This window comes from Spea bombifrons, chromosome 8 (assembly GCF_027358695.1).
Source record: "Spea bombifrons isolate aSpeBom1 chromosome 8, aSpeBom1.2.pri, whole genome shotgun sequence".
Lineage (NCBI taxonomy): Eukaryota > Metazoa > Chordata > Amphibia > Anura > Pelobatidae > Spea > Spea bombifrons.
In genome coordinates, this window is record NC_071094.1 from 2737921 (window position 1) to 2757670 (window position 19750).

Genomic DNA, 19750 nt, shown 5'->3' on the forward strand with positions numbered 1-19750 from the left:
CGATAAGCGAAATTCAAAGGCCACGAAAATTGTCCAAAACCTCCTAGAATTAGAATGTTTTTCACCGCTGGAATCTTTGTTTTTTTTGGAAATTGCCAAAGCTCTTCGGTTCAGCCGTGAAAGGGTTACGCGACGATCGATGCTGGAAAACCCGCCAATCTTAAGAAATATTTGCCAGGTTCCAACTGGTTTCACGGAATCTAAAAGTCTAAAAGGTACGGAGCTCCGTAGCCAGGAGAGAAGGTCGTGCGCTTCCCACGGGGAGAACGCGTTTGAAATGTTTTGCGCGGCCACGCGGCAGAGACACTACTTCAGCGTTGGGTATTTCCGTTGACCGAGGCGGCCGGGCCTCGCTCCTCCGGCGGCAGCAGAAGGCTGGGAGGAAAAAAATAAAAATACATAGAAAAATTAAATCTACAGGGCAGAAAAAAAAAAATACAAATCAGGTTTCATGCCTCTCAACTGTCCCAATTTTTGCAGGACAGTCACGATTTTGCACCGCAGTCCCGATTTCATTCTCCGCTGTCTGGGACACACATTGAGTGAAGTTGGGACGCTGTGAGGTTCTGTAAAATATTGCCGACAAATAACGCCCCCCCCGATACACCTGACAATAACCCCCTTCCCAGTTTTCCCACTGGAGGAATAACGGCACAAAACCCCGGTGAGGCGTAAACGCAGTAGCATTCCTCTAACGATATCCGCTTAGTTAACCCTTCAAACCCCACTGGAGGTACAGCAGGGTTTGTTGGCGGGCCGGCGCTGGAACGCACGCGGCGACGCTTTATAGATTTTCACTTACTTGTGCAAAATTAGATGGGTTGTAGAAAGTGACCGTGCCGGCAGGAGGAGCGGAGACGGGTGCCGTGTTAACCGGAGCCTGAAGGATACAACAGAACATGTAACCGCCGTCTCTTAATGATCAGCCTGTTCCGCGTAAGGGCTTTGCATGTATCAATATACCCCGTGTGAGCACTTAGCAGACCGTGGCAGAGGGGGCGCGAGAACGGGGGGCTGGCTGCGTTTACAGGAAGATCACTATATCTTATATTTTTTTTTATTGTAACTTTTTAGATTTATATTGACCCTGAGCAGGCAAAGCCCTTCTGCAGCAGACTGGGAACATAAGTAAAGCTCTATAATATATACGCAAAAAGCATTCCTGTATTACATCATCACAAGCTCAGATGACATCATGCACAGTGTGAGAATGAACACAAACCAGAAACAGCATGCAGAAGCATCTCGAAAACCAGTGCGGGGTTAATGGATTAGTGAGGGATCTTTGGATGAGGTCTCAGGGCAGGGAGGGAAACAACTTCATATCCCGTCAGTCTGTTCTCTGGATTAATGGGTGAAAAGCTGCTAAACTTTTAAAATAGTTCTTTTAAAAAAATATATATATTTGTTTCTTAAAGTCTGCTGAATAGGGGCAGAGAAAAATAAAATAAAAAAGAACAAAAATAGAAAAAGGAGTTTCCTTACAAGCTTCGTAGGGTTAGGAAGAGGCAACAAGCACGATTAGTTATAAAATAAAGTGCAAGCCCGTTGGGGGTTTTTGGGGGCCAGCTGGATGTACCTGTGTAAAATGCTGGCTTACTTCCCGTGATAAGGAACTCATAGAACTAGATCGAGAAAGCTACGGCAAAAACAAAACAAAAAAAACACACACACACAAAATAAAAGATGGACATGCGCGTCACTGTCTCGTGCCGAACAATCCTCAAGACATTCAAAATAAATTACACAGCAAAATATAAAAAAAATAAAAAATAAAACTCAAAATATTAATAAAAAAACCTCCAAGCGAGTTTAAAGAAACGCCATCACGCAACGGAAAATGAAAATGGGGTAAAATACAGCGTTTTTGGGATGCTTTTGCGTTATTAGATTTCAGGGACAATCATTCGCGGGTAAAAGATATCAAGCGGGGGACACATTTTTGTAGGGAATTCATCGGGGGGGCGTTTAAAGGGCCGGTAACCCGAGCGAAGGCATTAATGAACATGGTGCGAGTTACATGATGCGCGTTAGGATCGGGGGGACGTCCGTCGCCCGGGACGATGTCTCTTACCTCTCCTGGTGGGCTCTCCTCGTTGGAACCTGTGACATCAGCTCCCGGGGGGAAGGAAGCTGTATTTGAAAGCTGCAAACAGAAGAGTCATTTAAAATATTTAAAGGGAACTGTCCCCTTCAGAGCTTTCAGCGTACAAAAGGACAAGTTTATTCCAAATCAGGAGAAACGGTAGAAGAGAAGGCCATCATCTAAAAGGAGAGGGTCGTGGCTGAGAGGGTGGTAGATAAGTGGAACAGCCTCCCAGCAGAAGCAGTAGAGGCTAATACAATGAGCGGATATAAACATGTATAGGGTAGGAATATGGCTCCTGGATTTAAGATGGCCAAGATGATTAAGGTTTGAGTGTTTACAGCAGGAAAAGTGGGCGACGGGGGCCGATCTGCAGGCGAATCCTATCATCCTATAACAATGTATTAATTAAGGGTTTCTATAAATTATACATTTTGCTTTCAGTGTAATTGTTGTGATATCTGTGGCAAAAAGTGACCAATCTGGCATCTCTATCCGGTTCCCTGTTCTCAAGCTTCAACCAACTTAGCAATAGGGGAGGAATAATCAAACAAACACCGACAACAGGAAGTTAAGACGGTTGCCTCCGCATTAAAATAAGAAGTTTAAGGGGGTTAATAAGGCGCACACCAGGTGGGACGGTACGTTTATCATATCCATACCTGTGACTGGGCATCGTAGCCGGTTGGCTCGCCGGGTTGCGCAGTTTCAGCGCCGCTGGCTTCCATCGGCTGCTCCGGCTCAGGAACTACGAAGAAGGAAAAAGCGCAAGAAATCAAATCGTATCCAGACTGGAGCATCACCGTTTCACTAGAACACCACGTGACGATCTCCCAACATGCTACGCGATCCATTAACCCCGTATGTGCGCTAGACTCGGTCCGCTTCAGGGTAAGAGTCGTCCGTACCTGCGTTTGGAACAAACAGATTGGCGGGCATCGGCATCGGGGCCAGAGGGGCAAACAGATCGGCGGGTGGAGGGACAGGGTTGGAGGGTCTGCTTCCACTTGGGTTTAAGACATCAACGTAGCGGCCTCTCGTTCCTGCTACAAGAGAAAGGCAGAATTTAACAAGCCAGCACTGTATATATTAAATATACACACACACCGGTATATTGTGTGTGTAATATATATATATATATATATATATATATATATATATATTAATTAATGTCTTTGCTCCTGCAGAGCTTCCACAATGCCAGGGTAAGAAAAGAATGCAAACTTTATGTGCGTAAAACTGAGAAAAACTAAGGAAAAATAATGGTAGCGTACATTAAATCTGTGCTAGAGGCAAGGACCATCTGGAAAAAGCCTTAGTAATACCCCAGTAATAGTTACCTGCTCGGATGGAGAACATGTTGACGGAGGGGTTGGGTGGACCGCCTGGGCCAGGGGGAATGTTCTGGGGTCTTTTAGGCATAGTGGACGGGGGAGGTGGCGGAGGCTTGTTCTAGAGGGAGAAAAAAAAATGGTTTCTCTCTATTCTGCATGTTTAAATAGCCACACGAACCCGGACCACCCGGAGAATTTCACACGGCCTTCTGGGTGCAAACGTTAGACGCAGAAGGTAAAAATCACTCACCTCTTCCCCATCAGGTTCGTCCATGTTAACCCACCGCTGCTTCTTTTCATCCCACACGATCTGTGAAAACACAGAGGAAACGTTACTATACACGAGAGTATCCTGTGCCGTATAATACAGGCTGCACCAGTTCCATCCATCACAGCGAGACAACTGCTATCAGGTTATATATAATATATATACACACATATACACACACACATATACACGCTACAAAAGGGAAGTGGATACACAGCGCTGACTGCCGGGTACACTGAGGATTAGATCGCCGGTCCTCGCTGTGACATATCACGGCTATAGTGGGACACGGAGCCCGACCGCAGCCGGGAGACATTAAACATTTCCCCGTTCCAGTGTCTGGAAAGTCGAACAGGTCCTTACAGATTTATTCTTGTCATCTGGAAGGTGGGCCTCGCTCTTGCCTTTTCCCATCAGCCAGCCGATTTTCAGGGGAAACCAACTTTTACCACCCTAGAAAAAAACCCCAATGAAGCAACAGTGAGAGCGGGTTAAACATGCAAATAATTTAAAAGAAAGGACGAGAAGATGTACAAGTTTCTAAAAGTGAATTATAATAAAAACTATTAGCACATTTTGCTGAAAGAGTATCTACTCAATAAATAATCTACATATATTAAAGACCGCCTACGTAACGCAGCCGGACCGGGCATAACGAGTATGTACCCCTTGAGACGCCGTGTGTGCTTTAGATTCCTTTTTGGGTTCCTGTCTGTCTACTTCAGGGATGGATGGAGGGGGTGGTGATGGCTGCATTCCAACCGAACTTCTTCTTCCCGACCCTATGGAGTGGGTTGAAGATTCCGAGGTTGTTCTTGTCCTCCTCTACAAAAAAAAACACAAAAAAAAACCAGACACCATTAACAAGAAACATCCAAACAATCTAGATGTAGAATAACCTAGAAAAAAAAACCTAGAACATATTTTATGTTGCCTGCACCCAGTGACCCTGCGTGTTTTTGGTGTCAGGGAACGTACCATGTGTAACGACGACTGAGAAACCGTTCTGGATCGCTGACCCGGAGCCTGCTAGGACGCAATGGAAATCGTGAATTAGTCAAGCAGCTGTTACAGGGATACTGTTACTAGAATACTGCGATCGCATTATAAAAAAACGAGAAGTAAAACCACTACATACCATTTTAGCCATTTCTCCGTAAAAATCGAATCCCGAGTCATGAACCATTTTGGTAGGTGACCCCTGGGGAATCATCTGAACTCCTAAATTAAATAAGTGTAAATGGATATGTTTTCTCCTTGATACTTGCAACAAATGAGAAATGAATGGTAGCCGAGGCCTACCAACGTAGTAGCCAACTTACCGGGATCTTGGCTCCACTGCTCCTGGGGGGGATATTCTATGGGTTGTGGGGTAGGAGGCATTAAAGGACTGGTCACAGGCGCCGTGTAGGCAGGTGGCTGCTTGTCGCTGTAGGGAACAAAACCCTGTCCACTGACTGGAGGGGGGAAAGCAGATGCAGGGGCAACAGACTGTGGGGTACCTGGATACGAGGGTTCGCTGGCCACAGGAGGTTGGTAAGTAAAAGGTGGATTTTCAGGACCTACAGAAGAAAAACCCCCATTACTGCAGAACTTTATTACCATCATAACACAAACTCCCCAACCGGTAAGACCCTCGATACCCGGATGTCTGTAACAACCGAATACTAAACAGATCCATTACTCAATACCAGAGTTTCTTACCCGGTGTCGCCAGCTGAACACCCTGGACTTCTGGCATCATGCTGGGCAGAAACGTTGCCAGTAATTGATTATCTGTATGGACGGGCGCATCGTGAGGGGCCGCCATGCCGTCGGTTTGGCTGACGTGGTCCATCTCGGAGCTCGGCGTGCTGCAGGCGTACTGCTGAGGGGTGCTCCTGCCGGTGTTGTACACAACGGTCCCTTGCTAGAATTGAACATCGGATGGAGTTGGTTTGTTAACAAATACACTAGGTCCTTAAACCTAATTAAGCTAAAATGTCTCCACGCATGGACGTCAGAGGATGTGGTTTCCAACCGGCGACGTAGGTTACCTTCATCTGCATGTCCAGGTGGCGGAGACGCAGTAGCCAGGACGGCTCGATAAACATTTCCTGCTCCGGTTTCTCCTTCAACTGAGGGTCAAAGAATCTCAGATGGGAGGACACCTGTCAGTCAGGAAACACAGGGTTAACGGACAGGTAAGAGCCGTTTTCCAATATAATCTGCCCTTTTCTCCAGCTGCTGTAAGACCTTATTTCATCAAAAACCCTCATTTTAGAAGAATATGGGTTTTTTTGGGGGTGGGGTGGGATGAATGCAGAATGCAGAAGACATCTAGATGAGGTTTTACCTCAAGCAGCTGGCCGACAAGCACCGGGGAGTAATAAGACGGGTGTTTCAGAACGGTCTTGGCAATCACTTCGCAGTAATGAAACGCCTGAGCGGAGAGACCGCTCTCGGCCAGCCGGCAAGCGTAGACAAATTTAAAAACCTGAAGAAAAAAAAAGAAAAAGCAACAGTTGTTACAAAATCTGCCATTCTAATAACGAGAGCAGAAGCAGGCGTATCGTCCATTCCTGTGGGAAATGCACAAACCAAACATTTCTCCCTTTTTTCCTGATATAGCCAGAAGTTTGACAGAGAGAATGAAGGCGCTCTTACTTGAATATTAGGAAGCGAGATGGTTTGGGTACCCAGAGACTGGGCATATTCATAAGCCTCGGTTCGCTGGATGGCTTCGTTGGTAGCAAACTTTGTAAAAGGCAAGCTAATGGAAGAAAACAACCCAATAAATGCCAAGAGGGAACACAGGTAGTGCACACAGAAGATTAAAACATTTCTTGGGGGTTCTTACCTGTGATTGGAGCCGATGAGGACTAACTTCGTAGTTTTCTTTGTGTAGAACCCAAAGCCAACCTGAGCCATTAAGTAACAGAAATGAGCGGCTTCCAACAGACCGCGAGAAGCTGAAGACGCAATAAAACGGACAGAAAAAGACAGAATAAACATTTGTTACATTTGAAAATCACCATAAATAACGGCAATGTTGCAATAAGGTCGAGATGTTGCACACGTACCTAATGTGTCTCCCATGGTGGTCATAGTCCTCGTCGGTACTTCCAAGTTATTGGTAATGTTAGAGAGCACCATTGCAAGATGAGGCCTCCAATCTCCCCATTTCTCATCTCCGCAGGACTGCAACAACCAAAAAGGGATTCTCTTACAGACCAAATGTTAAAAAATGTAGCCCATAAAAAAAAAAAAAATAATAATTTCAAGCTTTTCTATAAAACACACAAGCATCGCCTTCATTTCTTATCCAAGCTGTTCATTTTGAGTCTTACATTGGCTGCCGCTGGCATCCGTCCAGACAAGAGCTGATAAACCGTCTGTAGGGGATCGTTAATTGGGAGGCTGTTGGCAAACCTAGATATAAAAACAGAAAACACACATTACGATTAAGTGAAATTACAAATTCAGCCCACAGCCCCACCGTTGAGATATCTAAACACTCAACATGTAGCAAAGCCTTCCCTATCTGCCCAACAGCCCCTCCGTATATAACTGGAAGCTGATTTGCCCCATTTGCCCCAAAGGCATACCGATTAGTTAAAAGAGGGAAGCTTAACATGGGCCATTATAAACAAAGTTAATGATACATAGTTAATTGTCATCTGCGTTATTACCTGGTCATAACTCGCGAGTGCGTCCGGCTGTCCATTTTGCTGGCGAGAAGCAATGCGTGACCCCACAGCCCGTGTTTCATGGCCGTTTCCAAGGCGTCCTGTGAAGGAGTGAAACGTCTGGTATTAGAAGAGACTACAAGCGAGACGGCTGAGCTCGGAAGGGGTCATGTTCCAAAACATTAAACATTCATAACTTGGAATGAAGTTGAATGAAACCAAGGAGTCTGAGCACAAAGCTCAAGGGTGACCTCAAACAGATGAAAGGGCAGCAGCCAGAGATTTGTCTCTACGGTTAGGAGGATCACCTTTTTACGTCCAAACAGCAGCAGTTCCCTGAACCTCTCTGTCTCTTTCTCCAGCATCTTCCCCTCGCTCGGTAACATATCCGCGAGGAACGAGAGCTGAGAGGCACCGGATTCTTCTTCTTGTTCCAGAGCCTCGTTGGTGAAATCGATCAGGTTGGCCTCGTCTGGAGATTTCCCCGGAAGCCAAACCGTTTTGTGCTCTCGTAAGAGGAGCTCAGCTATATCAGTCCCTACAACGGTCTACGAACAAAAAAAAGACAAATATATTTATATAAGAACCACAATTCAGAAAACTTATCTTGTCATGCGGAAAACCCATCAACTGGATGGAGATACTACAGAGGGAAGGGGTTTAAACGACAGAACCTTCCAGACATAAACTGCAATCCTAATTACCCCGTTTTGCCTGCACAGAAGAACGACGAAGTCCCAGAGCAGTCGTGCCGATTCCTGGTCCAACAAACCCTCGTTCTGCGAACATTCTTTGGCTTTGCTTTGGGCAAAATTGATGACGTCAACTTTATGAGTTTCATCCCTGCAAGGAGAAAGAGAAACACGGAATGGCTAGAAGCTTTCTTCTTCATGATTTGGACCTTCAGTAGTGGATTTCATAAAATGTTACTGTGCTGTATGAGAAACCAAAACGTACTTCACCAAAGGACCAGGGAACGATCTCAGCTGCTCCCGTTCCACACTGTTCTGCATAATGACCTGTAGAATAATCATAATTAAATTGGATTTAGTGGTAATAAATGAAAATATACTTTTCTTAACATGCAAAAGAAAAAATAAATAAATAAGGGTTTTCTGCCTACACAGAGCAGACAGTATCTGCAGGGGTTTAAAGTGGAACAGAAACCCTAAATATCACTTGAACCCCGGAGAACAGTAGCTTCCAGTTCAGCAGTACAATTACGTTACCTCCATGGTATGGATCTCAACTAAAGTTGGTTGTCCGTCCGAAGGTAGGTTAGGGAGTACTTTGATGAGGAAACCCCCAGGACCAAACCTGGCGCAAACATGGGGGCTACCAAACTTCTCCGGGGTGACCGGCCGTGAAGGAACTAGAAGGAAACACATCATGTAGTATTAAAAAAGTTGTTTCCGAACAGCCACGACAAAAACCTACAGACGAAATTAAAATAACTCTCCCTATTTCTCCTTACGCATTACCCCCCGGCGCTGTAAACAGTCATATACTTCCTTATCTGCACACCTGGAGGTCGCCGTTGCTGTCAGTCATGTGATATTTTGGGTGACTTTCCCGGCTCAAACAAAACACTGAGCTGACGCTTTATGGCGATGCCAAGTCGATTTCTCCATAGACTTTCATTAATCAGTGTTCAGTTGGGTGATTAAAACTGAGACATTCTATTGTTTCCCACAGGCGGTATGACAAGGAGTCAGGGTTTCTTTTGTAGATCGGGGATCAGATAGAGCGAGAATCATACAAACGGCTGATATGCAGCTGCCTGAAAACTTTATATTATGGGGCAAAAACTACAACCATTTCCAAAATAGTTCCAGTAGGAACACTCGAGGAACCATAGCTTCTGGCTTCCATGCAAACAAAAGTTTTGAATGTTTCCAAGAAAATAATTTCCCGGATATCGGTTCAGAGATACACGGGCCTGAAATCTGGAAACCGTGCTACAGATATCACACAACAATGAAGAAAAAGGAGATTACCTTGCTCCACCGGCTGCCATTCGGTGCTGGTCTGGTACCCGTACGGATATGTGTCCATCGACTGCTGGTTGGTATAATCATTCGGATACACCCCGTAGGGGTATTCAGCAGGCGGGGGATTCGGAAATTGGGGATCGTATGCGTTGGCAGTGAGGTCATGCTGGCTTTTGTAAATCTGGCTCTGAAACGAGAAATCGCTGTAAGCGATCGGTTCTGGTTCTGCTCTTTAAGTCACATCTGAAATGATTACAGCACTCACGTGTTGCGAGTGGGAGCTGAAGCTGCTCCGCCGGCTGTGAGCGCTGCGTCCGCTGTGCAGGCTGCGCGCTGAATGCTCGCTGTGTACGCTGCGGCGGTCAAAGTCATCTTTGGCGAGGTCTCTTTGGGGCTCATTTTCTTCATCAAAGCCACCAACGTAACGAGGGTCATATTGCCAACGGTCTTCATACACATCATATCTGTTTAAAGACAGGGAGTTTTATGTAAGGGAGATGACAGACTTACATTATAGGTGCTCAAGGACCATGGCATATCTGGGGCGTGTAAACGATTACCTTTCCCACAGCCCAAAAATATAAGAATCCTTTCCCTGCGGAGCATTTTTTTTTTTTTTTTTTTTAAACAACTTGTCCTGGGATACGAACCTGCTGGTGTAGGCATATGGGGCTTTTCTTTGGTACGGGTCCTCCTGGCTTCTGTACATGTAACTCCAGTAATTGCTCCTGGGGTCTCTATATCCTGGATCGTACGCTCCGGGATAGCGGTCCCAACGAGCAGGGTCTGCTTAAACATAAACAGGGAAGCAAGTCATTTCACCATCCGAGGAAGAACCGAGTGTCCTGCCTCGAGACACCCCAATATTACTCAGAAGACTGCTCCTTCTCAGAATTCATTTTGGAGGAGACACAGTCACACGTAAATACACCTAGAACCACCTGATAAAGATTCACAAATGGACGCGACTGTACCTCCATATTCATACTGGCTCTGGTAGTAGTCCGGATAGTAACTGTTGGGCGCACTCCATTCTCCCTTAGCACTGTACCCCTGTCTGTAGGAGGAACACAAACACATTTAAAAGGATGACTTCATATCCAGCACAAAAACATCTGTACTTATAATATTTAGGCAAATATACATAGGTCTGTTTAATATCACTGCTAAATCTTTGGACCTTCTTGGGCTTACGGATTCAGAGCTGGACAATGGTTAGCCCGGAGCTCAGAGGCTTGTTGACCGTACAGGTTAATTCACTTTGTATTATAATGAGTTTTAATCTGATTTACTAATAGAGCAAACGTGTGCATGGAGCCATCAGATTCCTGAATGGGCATCGGCCACGTTATAGTTACATTACAGAGCGATTTTGCAACCTATCCCTCCTAACCACTTCCAAGTGAAATAACGAGCGACAATCACAGAGTCTGTAACACGTGCCTTAATTTATGCGCACATTATTACAGCAAAAAGAACGAAGAATACCCGCATCATACGCACCGAACAAGCAACACAGCCATTTTCACAAACATACCGTGAAGATGGGCGATCCGAACAGTGACTGGATCGGGAGCTGGGCCGTTCTGGTTCCGGGTACGGATACTTCCCTGGGTACTGCCTGTAGGAAGGGTCATATGCTGCGTAGGCATCCTGCAAAATACAATATCCTATATAACGGCCAAAATCTCTACGGATCAATGCAACTTATATCTCAGGTAATATACAGGCTTTAATACAAAGAGGACGCCCCACGTGCATGCACAGAAAGCCCTCCATTCAAGTGATTGGCTCAAATAGCAGAGGACAGAAGTACTGGTGTTTTGCAGCGCTGGAGCTGCAGCTTCTTCTAAAGCCAAGTGTGCTTCATTCAAATTTCAGGTAAAGAATGCACATTAAAGTGTTTACAAACTACTTTAATATGCGTTCTTCATTAGTGGGGCTGCATGGGACCATAGAATGGTTTATAGACAAGCACTTATACTAGCCTGAAAATTCTATTTGATTATTTGCTTTGTGCCAATAAACACTGGTAATAACAACAACAAAAAAAGGTGTCTTACCTGATAGTACATATGAGATCTGGGATCCACAGGTGGGTATTGTTGGGGGTAGGCAGGTGGGTAAGCGTTGTAACCTCTGTAGTAGTAATAGGGGTCTGCTTGCTGAGGAGTATGGGAAGGCGGTGGTCTCGGTGGCTCAGCGTACCCAGCTGTATGGTTGAGGTTTACCGGTGCCGATGTGGCCGCTGTGTGCTGAATAGAATGCGGCAGTGGCTCAGATGGTCCATATTGAGAAGCCGGCTCTGGAGCGCCGCTACTATTAGGTAGTAAAGAGGTTTGCTGCGGCACACCTGGCACTGGCTTTTCACCTTGTTGTGGTTTTGCTCCGGAGGTTATTTGAGCAGAAGCAGAGGCGGGTGTTGGTTGAGACGCGGGGGCCATGTAAACATGGGATGTTTCTTGACCGCGTTGAGGGTCTGACCGCGCGTCGCCAGTAACCTGTCGATAAAACCCCTGCTTGTTAATATCAGGACCCGGCTGGTAATTCTGGGTATTGACAGACTGTACAGGGCCTCCCGCAGGTGGGTGGTTGACCACGTTTGCCCCATTGCTTGCGTTGTGATTGGCTGGTGCTCGAGGAACTGTGAAGTCCAACGCACCGGTGGTCTCCACCTGACTGTTGGTCCGATTGATAGAGCCGACGCTACTAGTTACTGGCGGAGCAGAGACCCCGTTTCCAGTACGCGGTGGGAGATTTGATCCAGTAGAAACAGACACAGGAATTGAAGATTTATTACCAAAATCAAAAGGAGTATTTTCAACCTTCATAGTCTTTTGACCTTCTGTGACCAAATTCAGGGGGACCTGATTAGTTGAAGACGACATTGGTACATTTAATGCCTGATTAGGAAAAGGTTCATGAAAATTAGCAACACCCGGGGCAGATTTATTATTCGATGAGATAGAAAGTAAAGGTGGATCTATGACCTGTCCAGATTGTATCAAAGAAAGCGGTGCACTTTGATCAGAATTAAGATTAGTCGTCGGAGCCCCGCTCGACGGAATACGCTTGTCCTCAGCACTAGAATCTTTCCCTGAATTCACGCTTCTAGCCTGATTCGGTAGAGACAAAGAGAAATTAATTGGCTGAAGCAGATTATAGGATTTATTTGGAGGAGCAATCAAAACAGGTTGATTTTGCAAAGTTTCAGTTGGAGGCGAAGACAACAAACTGGCGTAACCTGAACTTGCCTGGGAGTGAACTTGCTCGTCTTCTCCGATCTTTGGAGGATTTTCGAGGTTTTCAGAAGGAATGCGCTCCTCGGGGGTTGCCTGAAATTTTGTTACCTCTTGTCTGCCTGGTTGCGGTTCGGGCAACCCATCTTCCGGAGGCTGGATAACCTCAGCTTGAGATTTAGCCGGAGCGTACAAGACCGGGGCCGCCGGAGCTAGAAGTACGTTCCCTCCGAAATTAGGCAGTTCCCCTTGAGCCCACAGCGTCGTGGCTGGACTTTCACACTTTTTGTTCGAGCCGTGAGCCCTGGAGGACGGCCGTTTCTCGAGCAGAGATGATATGCTCTCAAACGACGGACCTGCCATGGGCTTAAAAACATTTGCACTGTTTGCGGTAAAGAGATTTGAGTTATCTGTGAAAATGGTTTCCATATTATCTGGAGGGTGTTCCATATTACCAGGGGAAGCTGCTGGGATGGACACCCCATGAGAAGCACTGGGTAGCAAGTTATAATGCTCTCTTACATCTCCAGACCCTTTTGCTTGGTCAACCTCTGCTGGTTTTAATCCCACCGCATGAGATCGAACAGGTTCAAAGGAGCTATTTGCGCTCGTCTGAAACAACCCTGTGGGTTTAGGTGGGCTTGGTGTCGGTGGGTGAGACGTGTTAGCGTGAAAAGCGTTTTGGCCCATATTCTGACCACCAGCATCTCCACCCAGGGGAGAAGAATCGACTTGCTTAAAGAAGCCGTTGGCGGGGTCATTGTCCAGCTTACCGCTCTCCTTTTGAATAAAAGTCCCGACCAGTTCTTGAGGTCTGTTGGAAGCTGGCAGACTCCTGTGACTTAGGTTACTGTAGCCTGAAGATACGCTGTCAGATCTAGCCGGGCGACTCGAACAATCGAGCGTCTCCAAGTTCGGACCGCCTTCGGTAGGGTTGACGGCATTCTTCACTTGGGTCGGCCCAGCAGCCTGTCCATACCTGAACAGATCCGAGCTAACACTTGGAGGGAAAAGGCTGATATTGGGCTCGTTTGGGAGAACTTCCAGATTTTGAACGCATTCTATATTCTCGACATTTTCATATTGAGGATCCACTATGGCAAGAGCAACATTGCTGCCAACGCTATAGACATCCTGTGCCCGTGCCGACTGTGAGTCCTGAGTGCTGCTGGAATTCTGGGTTGAGAGGGACTGAGAGTTTGGGGAACTGGGACCCGATGCCACCGGAGGCTGTGACGGTGTATTCGCCCCAGAGCTTTGGGATTGTGATGAAGGCACACCACCCATATGTCCAGTATTCTGGAAATGAGATGCATCATGCGATTGAATGTTAAAAGCGTGATGCTGTTCGGATGAAATTATCTCTACGTTCTCCGCTTCGTCCCCTTTAAAAAACATTGATATTGTACCGGAGTCCGTGTCTGGGAGGTTGTGGCTGGAGGACGCTTTATCATATTCGCCCTGGGGTCTGTTCTCAGGCCCTGACGACTGAGTCCCGGAAGTCGCAGCGGTAGGGTTGACTAGTGGCGGATGCATCTGTTCTTCGTAAGGCTGCTTGTACCAGCTGTTCTGTTCGGGATTGTGGCTGTGCATATAATCCATTTGATGCATGCTGCTGAACTGCGAAGCACCCTGCGAGACGCCGTAATTTGCGTTGCCTGGAAATTGGGTAGGTGCCACCCTTTGGGGTGCTTGTGCATACGCTGGGTCGTTTGGAAGGAGAACAGACTGGGGAGGAAGATTAGATACTTCTAAATAATCAGGGGAGGAATATGGGGCATTGTACACCGATGCTTGGGCAGGTGGGGCGAAATTCTGCACAGAGGTAGGAGGTGGGCCGGGCATGGACACCCAGGGGCCAGTGCTTTGCTGCGGTGGTGTGGGGACAAAAGATAAAGAAGCAGCAGCAGCAGCTCCGCTGTTATTCTGTTCTGGAGGGTGACCCTGCCGACTCTGGGATCGGTTTTGAGACGGCAAATAAGCATTTTCAAGTCCGCTCGCCATGTAATGGAAAGGCTGAGGAGGAAGATGGCCGTGACCGGACTGCGCGGAAGGACGAGGAGGAGCATTATTCGTGAAGTATCCACTCCCGGCCGGTGGCCCAGACGCACCGGCGAAAGGGGCTCCTTTACTCACGGGTTGCGATACAGAGCCTTGGCCACCATGAGCACCATCGCCAGCCGAAGAACTAGCAGGAAGAGGCTGCGGGTACAGCGACGGGGACGCACTCGCCATTCCCAGCAGGCCGCCTCTTGGCGCATTGCTCGCTAGCATGTTCTGAGATGTCGCCGTGTTGCTCGTTGACATATTTTGCGACGTCATGTGGCCAAACGCAAACGGGTCAGTGACGGGCTGCACAGAAGCCGTGGTCACCGGAGCAGGTGGAGGCGCCCTTTTACGCCAGTAAGCGTTAGTGGTCATCGGCATGCGCGAGGAGCCAAACGCCCCAGGTGGGCCGGTCTGAGGAGGTGGCTGCATTTTGTGTTTTCAAGTCAATGCCCGCAATTTTCAAGTAAACGTGTACTTTCTTCCAACTACAAAAGGAAAAAAACATGTATATTAAAATAAATATAGTGAAAAAAGCTCTAACAAGAACAATCTAATTTCAAAACAAAATTTCTACAAGCAATTTGAAAATTATTTAGAGGAATAAATCTCTGAACAAATCCCAGCAGCCGGGGCTACTAATCCAGTCTAAAAAAAGATTGAACTCTCATAAAATTCAATAAGCCGACAACGGTGCCCTTTTTAACCTCCGATCCTGAGGAAATTACAGAACTACACGTCTAATAACGAAATTACTTAGAACAGAACCAGGTCCGATTTTAATTCATGAAATAAAATTTGTTCAGATCCGCTACTGGCGGCAACCAAAATTTTATACTGGAAATTATGCCACGCGGTTACATTCAAAAATCAGCGCTGATTAAAATTAGGAGCCCATTTCAGAGGGGGTCCTATACAGGAAAACGCAAGCGGCAGCGCGGAAGCATCGTCAGGACGGAGAGAGCGTTCTAAACCGTGCCCCCCCCCTTAAGGGATCCACATAAGGACTTTTCACTCACTGAAGGGGCGAGCTAAAGCTAAAGCTCCTCTGGCTCTCCAGTCACTAGCAGGGTGTGCTTGCTTGCTTGCCTGAGCTGCATAATCCAGGTAGTGATTTAAAAGCAAGCAGGAGATTAGAACAGGATGTTAACAGGAACTAGTGACTGGTCAGCACAGGAACCTGAGCGGGCCCGACATGCAACGCTAACAGGAGCGTGGGAAGTGGCTCCTGCCCCAATAAAACCCCAGATCACCGGTAAACAGCTGTCAGCGGCTCTGAGACTACAAATCCCATGGAATCATGGGAAATGTAGTCTTATGTATTCAGAATTTTACTGGAAAACGCCGTGCCCTCCTGCAAAGTCTCCTCCAAATCACCCTCACTCCAATCATCTCATCCTCACTCAAGCGGTCCTCTTCTACCGTCTCGCTTATCCCCCCCTCCCTCCCCCGCTCCAAAGAGCAGGACCCTCTTCTTCTGTTACTGTCCTTTTAAAGTGTCCGGTTTCATCTCATTCTACGGTAACAGCGCCACGGAATCCACCGGCGCTACGTGAATAAATATAACGGAACGCTCATCGACAGCTTGATTTTTGCAGGGAAAAAAAAAAAAAGGCTAACTAAAAAAAATATATATAAAGCAAACATAAAAAAATAAAATAGATTTTGGAATAAAAAATGTCAATTAGAACGTCTCCTGCCAAGACTGATGGTTAAATATTTTAGAACAGTAGCAGTCAATATTTGGGGAACGTGTAACGCTCTTCAAAACAACGTAACTTCAATCTTTTAACAGTCAAACCTTTCCGAAAATGACAAACGTCTGTATTTTGTGTCGAAACGGGAAAGAACACCGATCAACAGCAGTACTCTAGTGTCTTGAGGTGCAAAGCAGAATATAAAATTAAAGAGGATAAAAAAATAATAATATTGATATTAAATTTTAATACGCCAAATTAACCCATTGGGAGCCACACAGCCCCAGAGCAGGTCATTGGCACCATGGAAACACCCAGATAAGGCTGATCGAATTACTCAAAGCAAATACTCTACAGGCTTTAGCTGCTGGCGTGGAACATTGCAAGTAAAAAAAACAAAAAACACGAGACAATCTTTTCTTACACGGAACCGCAACCGCCAGCAAGATACGCTCTATATAAGACGAGAACCACCGGGTATCCCTAACAAATGCCCCCCCAAGGGACCTCTATAACAGCACCAAGCCCGCAAAAGCTCATGGTGGCTAGAACTGCATGCTGGGAATTGTAGTCCAACTGAAAGCCAAGAATCATATTCAACAACCTGAAATCTGTGCATAAAATAACAGACGCAATCGCTACAACCAAATGTACGGCTACCCAGCTAGCAATATTAAGCAGCCCTTCATCAAATACAGGTTTCCAAGATTCGGGGCTTGTGGCATTACAGCGTGGGGGGGGGGTATAAACGGTGAATTCATTCAGATGCGTGCAGATTATTCTAAACATTGTGTGTGTGTGTGTGTGTGTGTGTGTGTGTGTGTGTGTGTGTGTGTGTGTGTGTGTACTGTATGGATCATGCAAAACAGAGCATAAGGCTGTCGTGTCTACCCGTTATCTGCACAGCGCACCCCCGGAAGAATTACTGATTATAACATTTGAACTGCTAATATTTAAAAAAAAAAAAAGTTCAGCACAACTAAACCGAGTAAAACAAGCGGATTATCCGGATTAAGCCGAGTTTTCTCTCCAGCCTAACATCACCCCCGGGGAGCATCTGGTACTATGGGGGGCACAGAGCGAGTATAATGTATCTCAACAAATGCTGTGTAACCGGAGGATAAAGTAAAAAAAAAATGAAATAAAAAAAAACACTCAGCCTGACACTGACACACACACACTCACACTCAGCCTGACACACACACTCAGCCTGACACACACACTCAGCCTGACACACACACATACATACTCAGCCTGACACACACATACTCAGCCTGACACACACACACACACACACTCAGCCTGACACACACACACTCACACACACTCAGCCTGACACACTCACACACTCACACACACACACTCAGCCTGACACACACACACTCAGCCTGACACACACACACACACACACTCAGCCTGACACACACACACACACACACACACACTCAGCCTGACTGACACACACACACACACACACACACACACACACACTCAGCCTGACACACACACACACTCAGCCTGACACACACACACACACACACTCAGCCTGACACACACACACACACACACTCAGCCTGACACACACACACACTCAGCCTGACACACACACACACTCAGCCTGACACACACACACACTCAGCCTGACACACACACACACACACACACACACACACACTCAGCCTGACACACTCACACTCACAGTCAGTCAGTCAGTCAGTCAGTCAGGATTGCCCGGCCCCGTCTCCCCGGATGATGCCCCCTGCCCTCTTGCTATGCAGGCAGCCGTCTCCAGCCGGACCTCGACGCCTCTCTCCCACTCACCCGCAGCCTGACAGCTCCTCGCAGAAACTGCCCGCGACGATCACCTGGAGACCTCACTCAGAAACCTAATCAACCGGTAGGGCAGACTACCCCGAACAGGGAAAGATAGCCATCTTGGATATCCGGCTCGCCGACGTGTACATTCCTACGTCATACCTCCTTACGTGATAGCGTCACCAGGACACAGAGCAGCTGCGGCGGCGCAGTCAAGGCCGGGTTTCTGTTGCGGACATCAGGGATCACGTGAGCACCGCCCGCAACACGTCGCCTAATCGTGGGTCGTCGGCCATTTTGATGGTGGGAAAAAAAATACCTCAGGAAGCAAATATTATTTGAAATAATGCATTGTCATGTAGGTCATGGCCACAAAATACAAGGGAGATGGGACCTCATAATTAAATGAATTCCTTAAAACTAATTGTAACTTTTCTGCTTCTTCCTGAACGCCCCTCCTTTTCTCCTAACGCTACCTTCTAAGCTTGTCTGAACCAATCAGCTTCTAGAAAAGAGAAGGCGCCCTCTGCGCCGTATAAATAAAGAAATCTGACTAAATATTTTGAAGAATTTTGGTTTCTATTCAGTTACATAAATTAAAATATTCTATTCTATAAAATAATTGACTGGAATCATATGAAACAACGTTTAAGCTGCTATGGCAAAGACAAATTTACAACATCCTGTGAGTAATTAGCATTTTCCATTATAAAATAATATATTGTCTCATATTTGTGTAAAATGTTTTTATTTCAATGTGATATAAATGCAAACACTTATCGCCATACCTGGGAACTCTCAGGGTATGCCTCTGAGTCTCGGGGTTCTTGCCCCAATCAAAGGGGGAAGGAGCAGATTCTCAGGGTCAGGTAGCCTGGAGCTGAAGTTATGATTGATATCCCTGCTTGATTACGGGTGACTCCTTTAAATAATGACAAGTCCAAGTTTCCATGATGACTGGCACTAGAGCCGTTAGGGTAACACATTTGGCGTGTCACTACATGAATCTTTATGATGGACTATTAAAGGGTTAATGTTGCAAGATTCTCGGGTTCTGTTCATTCTGAAAGTTCCCAAGTATGCCGATGGGTTGTTGCCGTAGAAACGTGGCACATTTGCCTTGGCATTCAGACGTGTTCAGTCCTATACACGAAGCCCGTCCATTATTCATCACATACATTGTGCAAATAGTTTCTTCTTTTTGGAACATATGTTCTCTCTCTCCCGTGACTACCCTTCACACACCAACAGTAGTCTGTACTCTGCGAGCTGGGACTCTCTGAGGAAGCCTGACGGACGAAACGCGTCGGGGTTCCTGTGCCGCACTAGGGCTCCACCCATTTGGTGTATTTGTTTTAATACATTATATTTTAACACTGTCTTGTATATTTATTGTATTAAATCATGTGGCACGTGGCTCTTGAGTCTTAGACAAGACCATTACAAATGGTGGGGGAATAAGGCATATCGGGGGGGGGGGCAGATTGGCAAATAGGGGGGTATAAGGCATATCAGGGAGGCAGAGTGGCAAATAGGGGGTATAAGGCATAACTGGGGGGCAGAGTGGCATATAGGGGCTATAAGGATTATCTGGGGCAGAGTGGCA

At 46.5% G+C, this 19750-nt stretch overlaps 1 protein-coding gene across 1 annotated transcript; it reads right to left on the reverse strand.

Moving 5' to 3' along the window:
• Positions 1-75: 75 nt before the first annotated feature.
• On the reverse strand, positions 76-18316 carry SEC16A (SEC16 homolog A, endoplasmic reticulum export factor). The gene is made up of 33 exons (XM_053473088.1): positions 18151-18316; positions 11411-15120; positions 10885-11000; positions 10322-10404; positions 9998-10133; positions 9613-9811; positions 9354-9534; positions 8586-8728; positions 8314-8375; positions 8061-8199; positions 7665-7904; positions 7360-7457; positions 7018-7099; positions 6751-6868; positions 6528-6639; positions 6335-6440; positions 6024-6164; positions 5725-5838; positions 5393-5597; positions 5011-5250; positions 4827-4909; positions 4667-4714; positions 4355-4513; positions 4052-4141; positions 3671-3730; positions 3427-3538; positions 2995-3132; positions 2749-2834; positions 2075-2146; positions 1580-1639; positions 803-880; positions 754-762; positions 76-375 (listed from the first exon to the last, which is right to left on the reverse strand). The coding sequence occupies exons 2-33, from the start codon at positions 15062-15064 to the stop codon at positions 307-309; spliced, it is 7233 nt and encodes a 2410-aa protein (XP_053329063.1). The 5' UTR covers positions 15065-15120; positions 18151-18316; the 3' UTR covers positions 76-306.
• Between the last annotated feature and the right edge of the window lie 1434 nt (positions 18317-19750).

Bases quoted from the DNA above. Each gene is read 5' to 3' on its own strand.
- SEC16A (XM_053473088.1), bottom strand. From the start codon at position 15,064: ATGCAGCCACCTCCTCAGACCGGCCCACCTGGGGCGTTTGGCTCCTCG. The intron at 4,142-4,354 runs GTACATACTCGT...GTTTTTTTCTAG, and splicing joins CACACACGGCGTCTCAAGGG to GGTGGTAAAAGTTGGTTTCC. The intron at 2,835-2,994 runs GTACGGACGACT...CCTTCTTCGTAG, and splicing joins TCTGTTTGTTCCAAACGCAG to TTCCTGAGCCGGAGCAGCCG.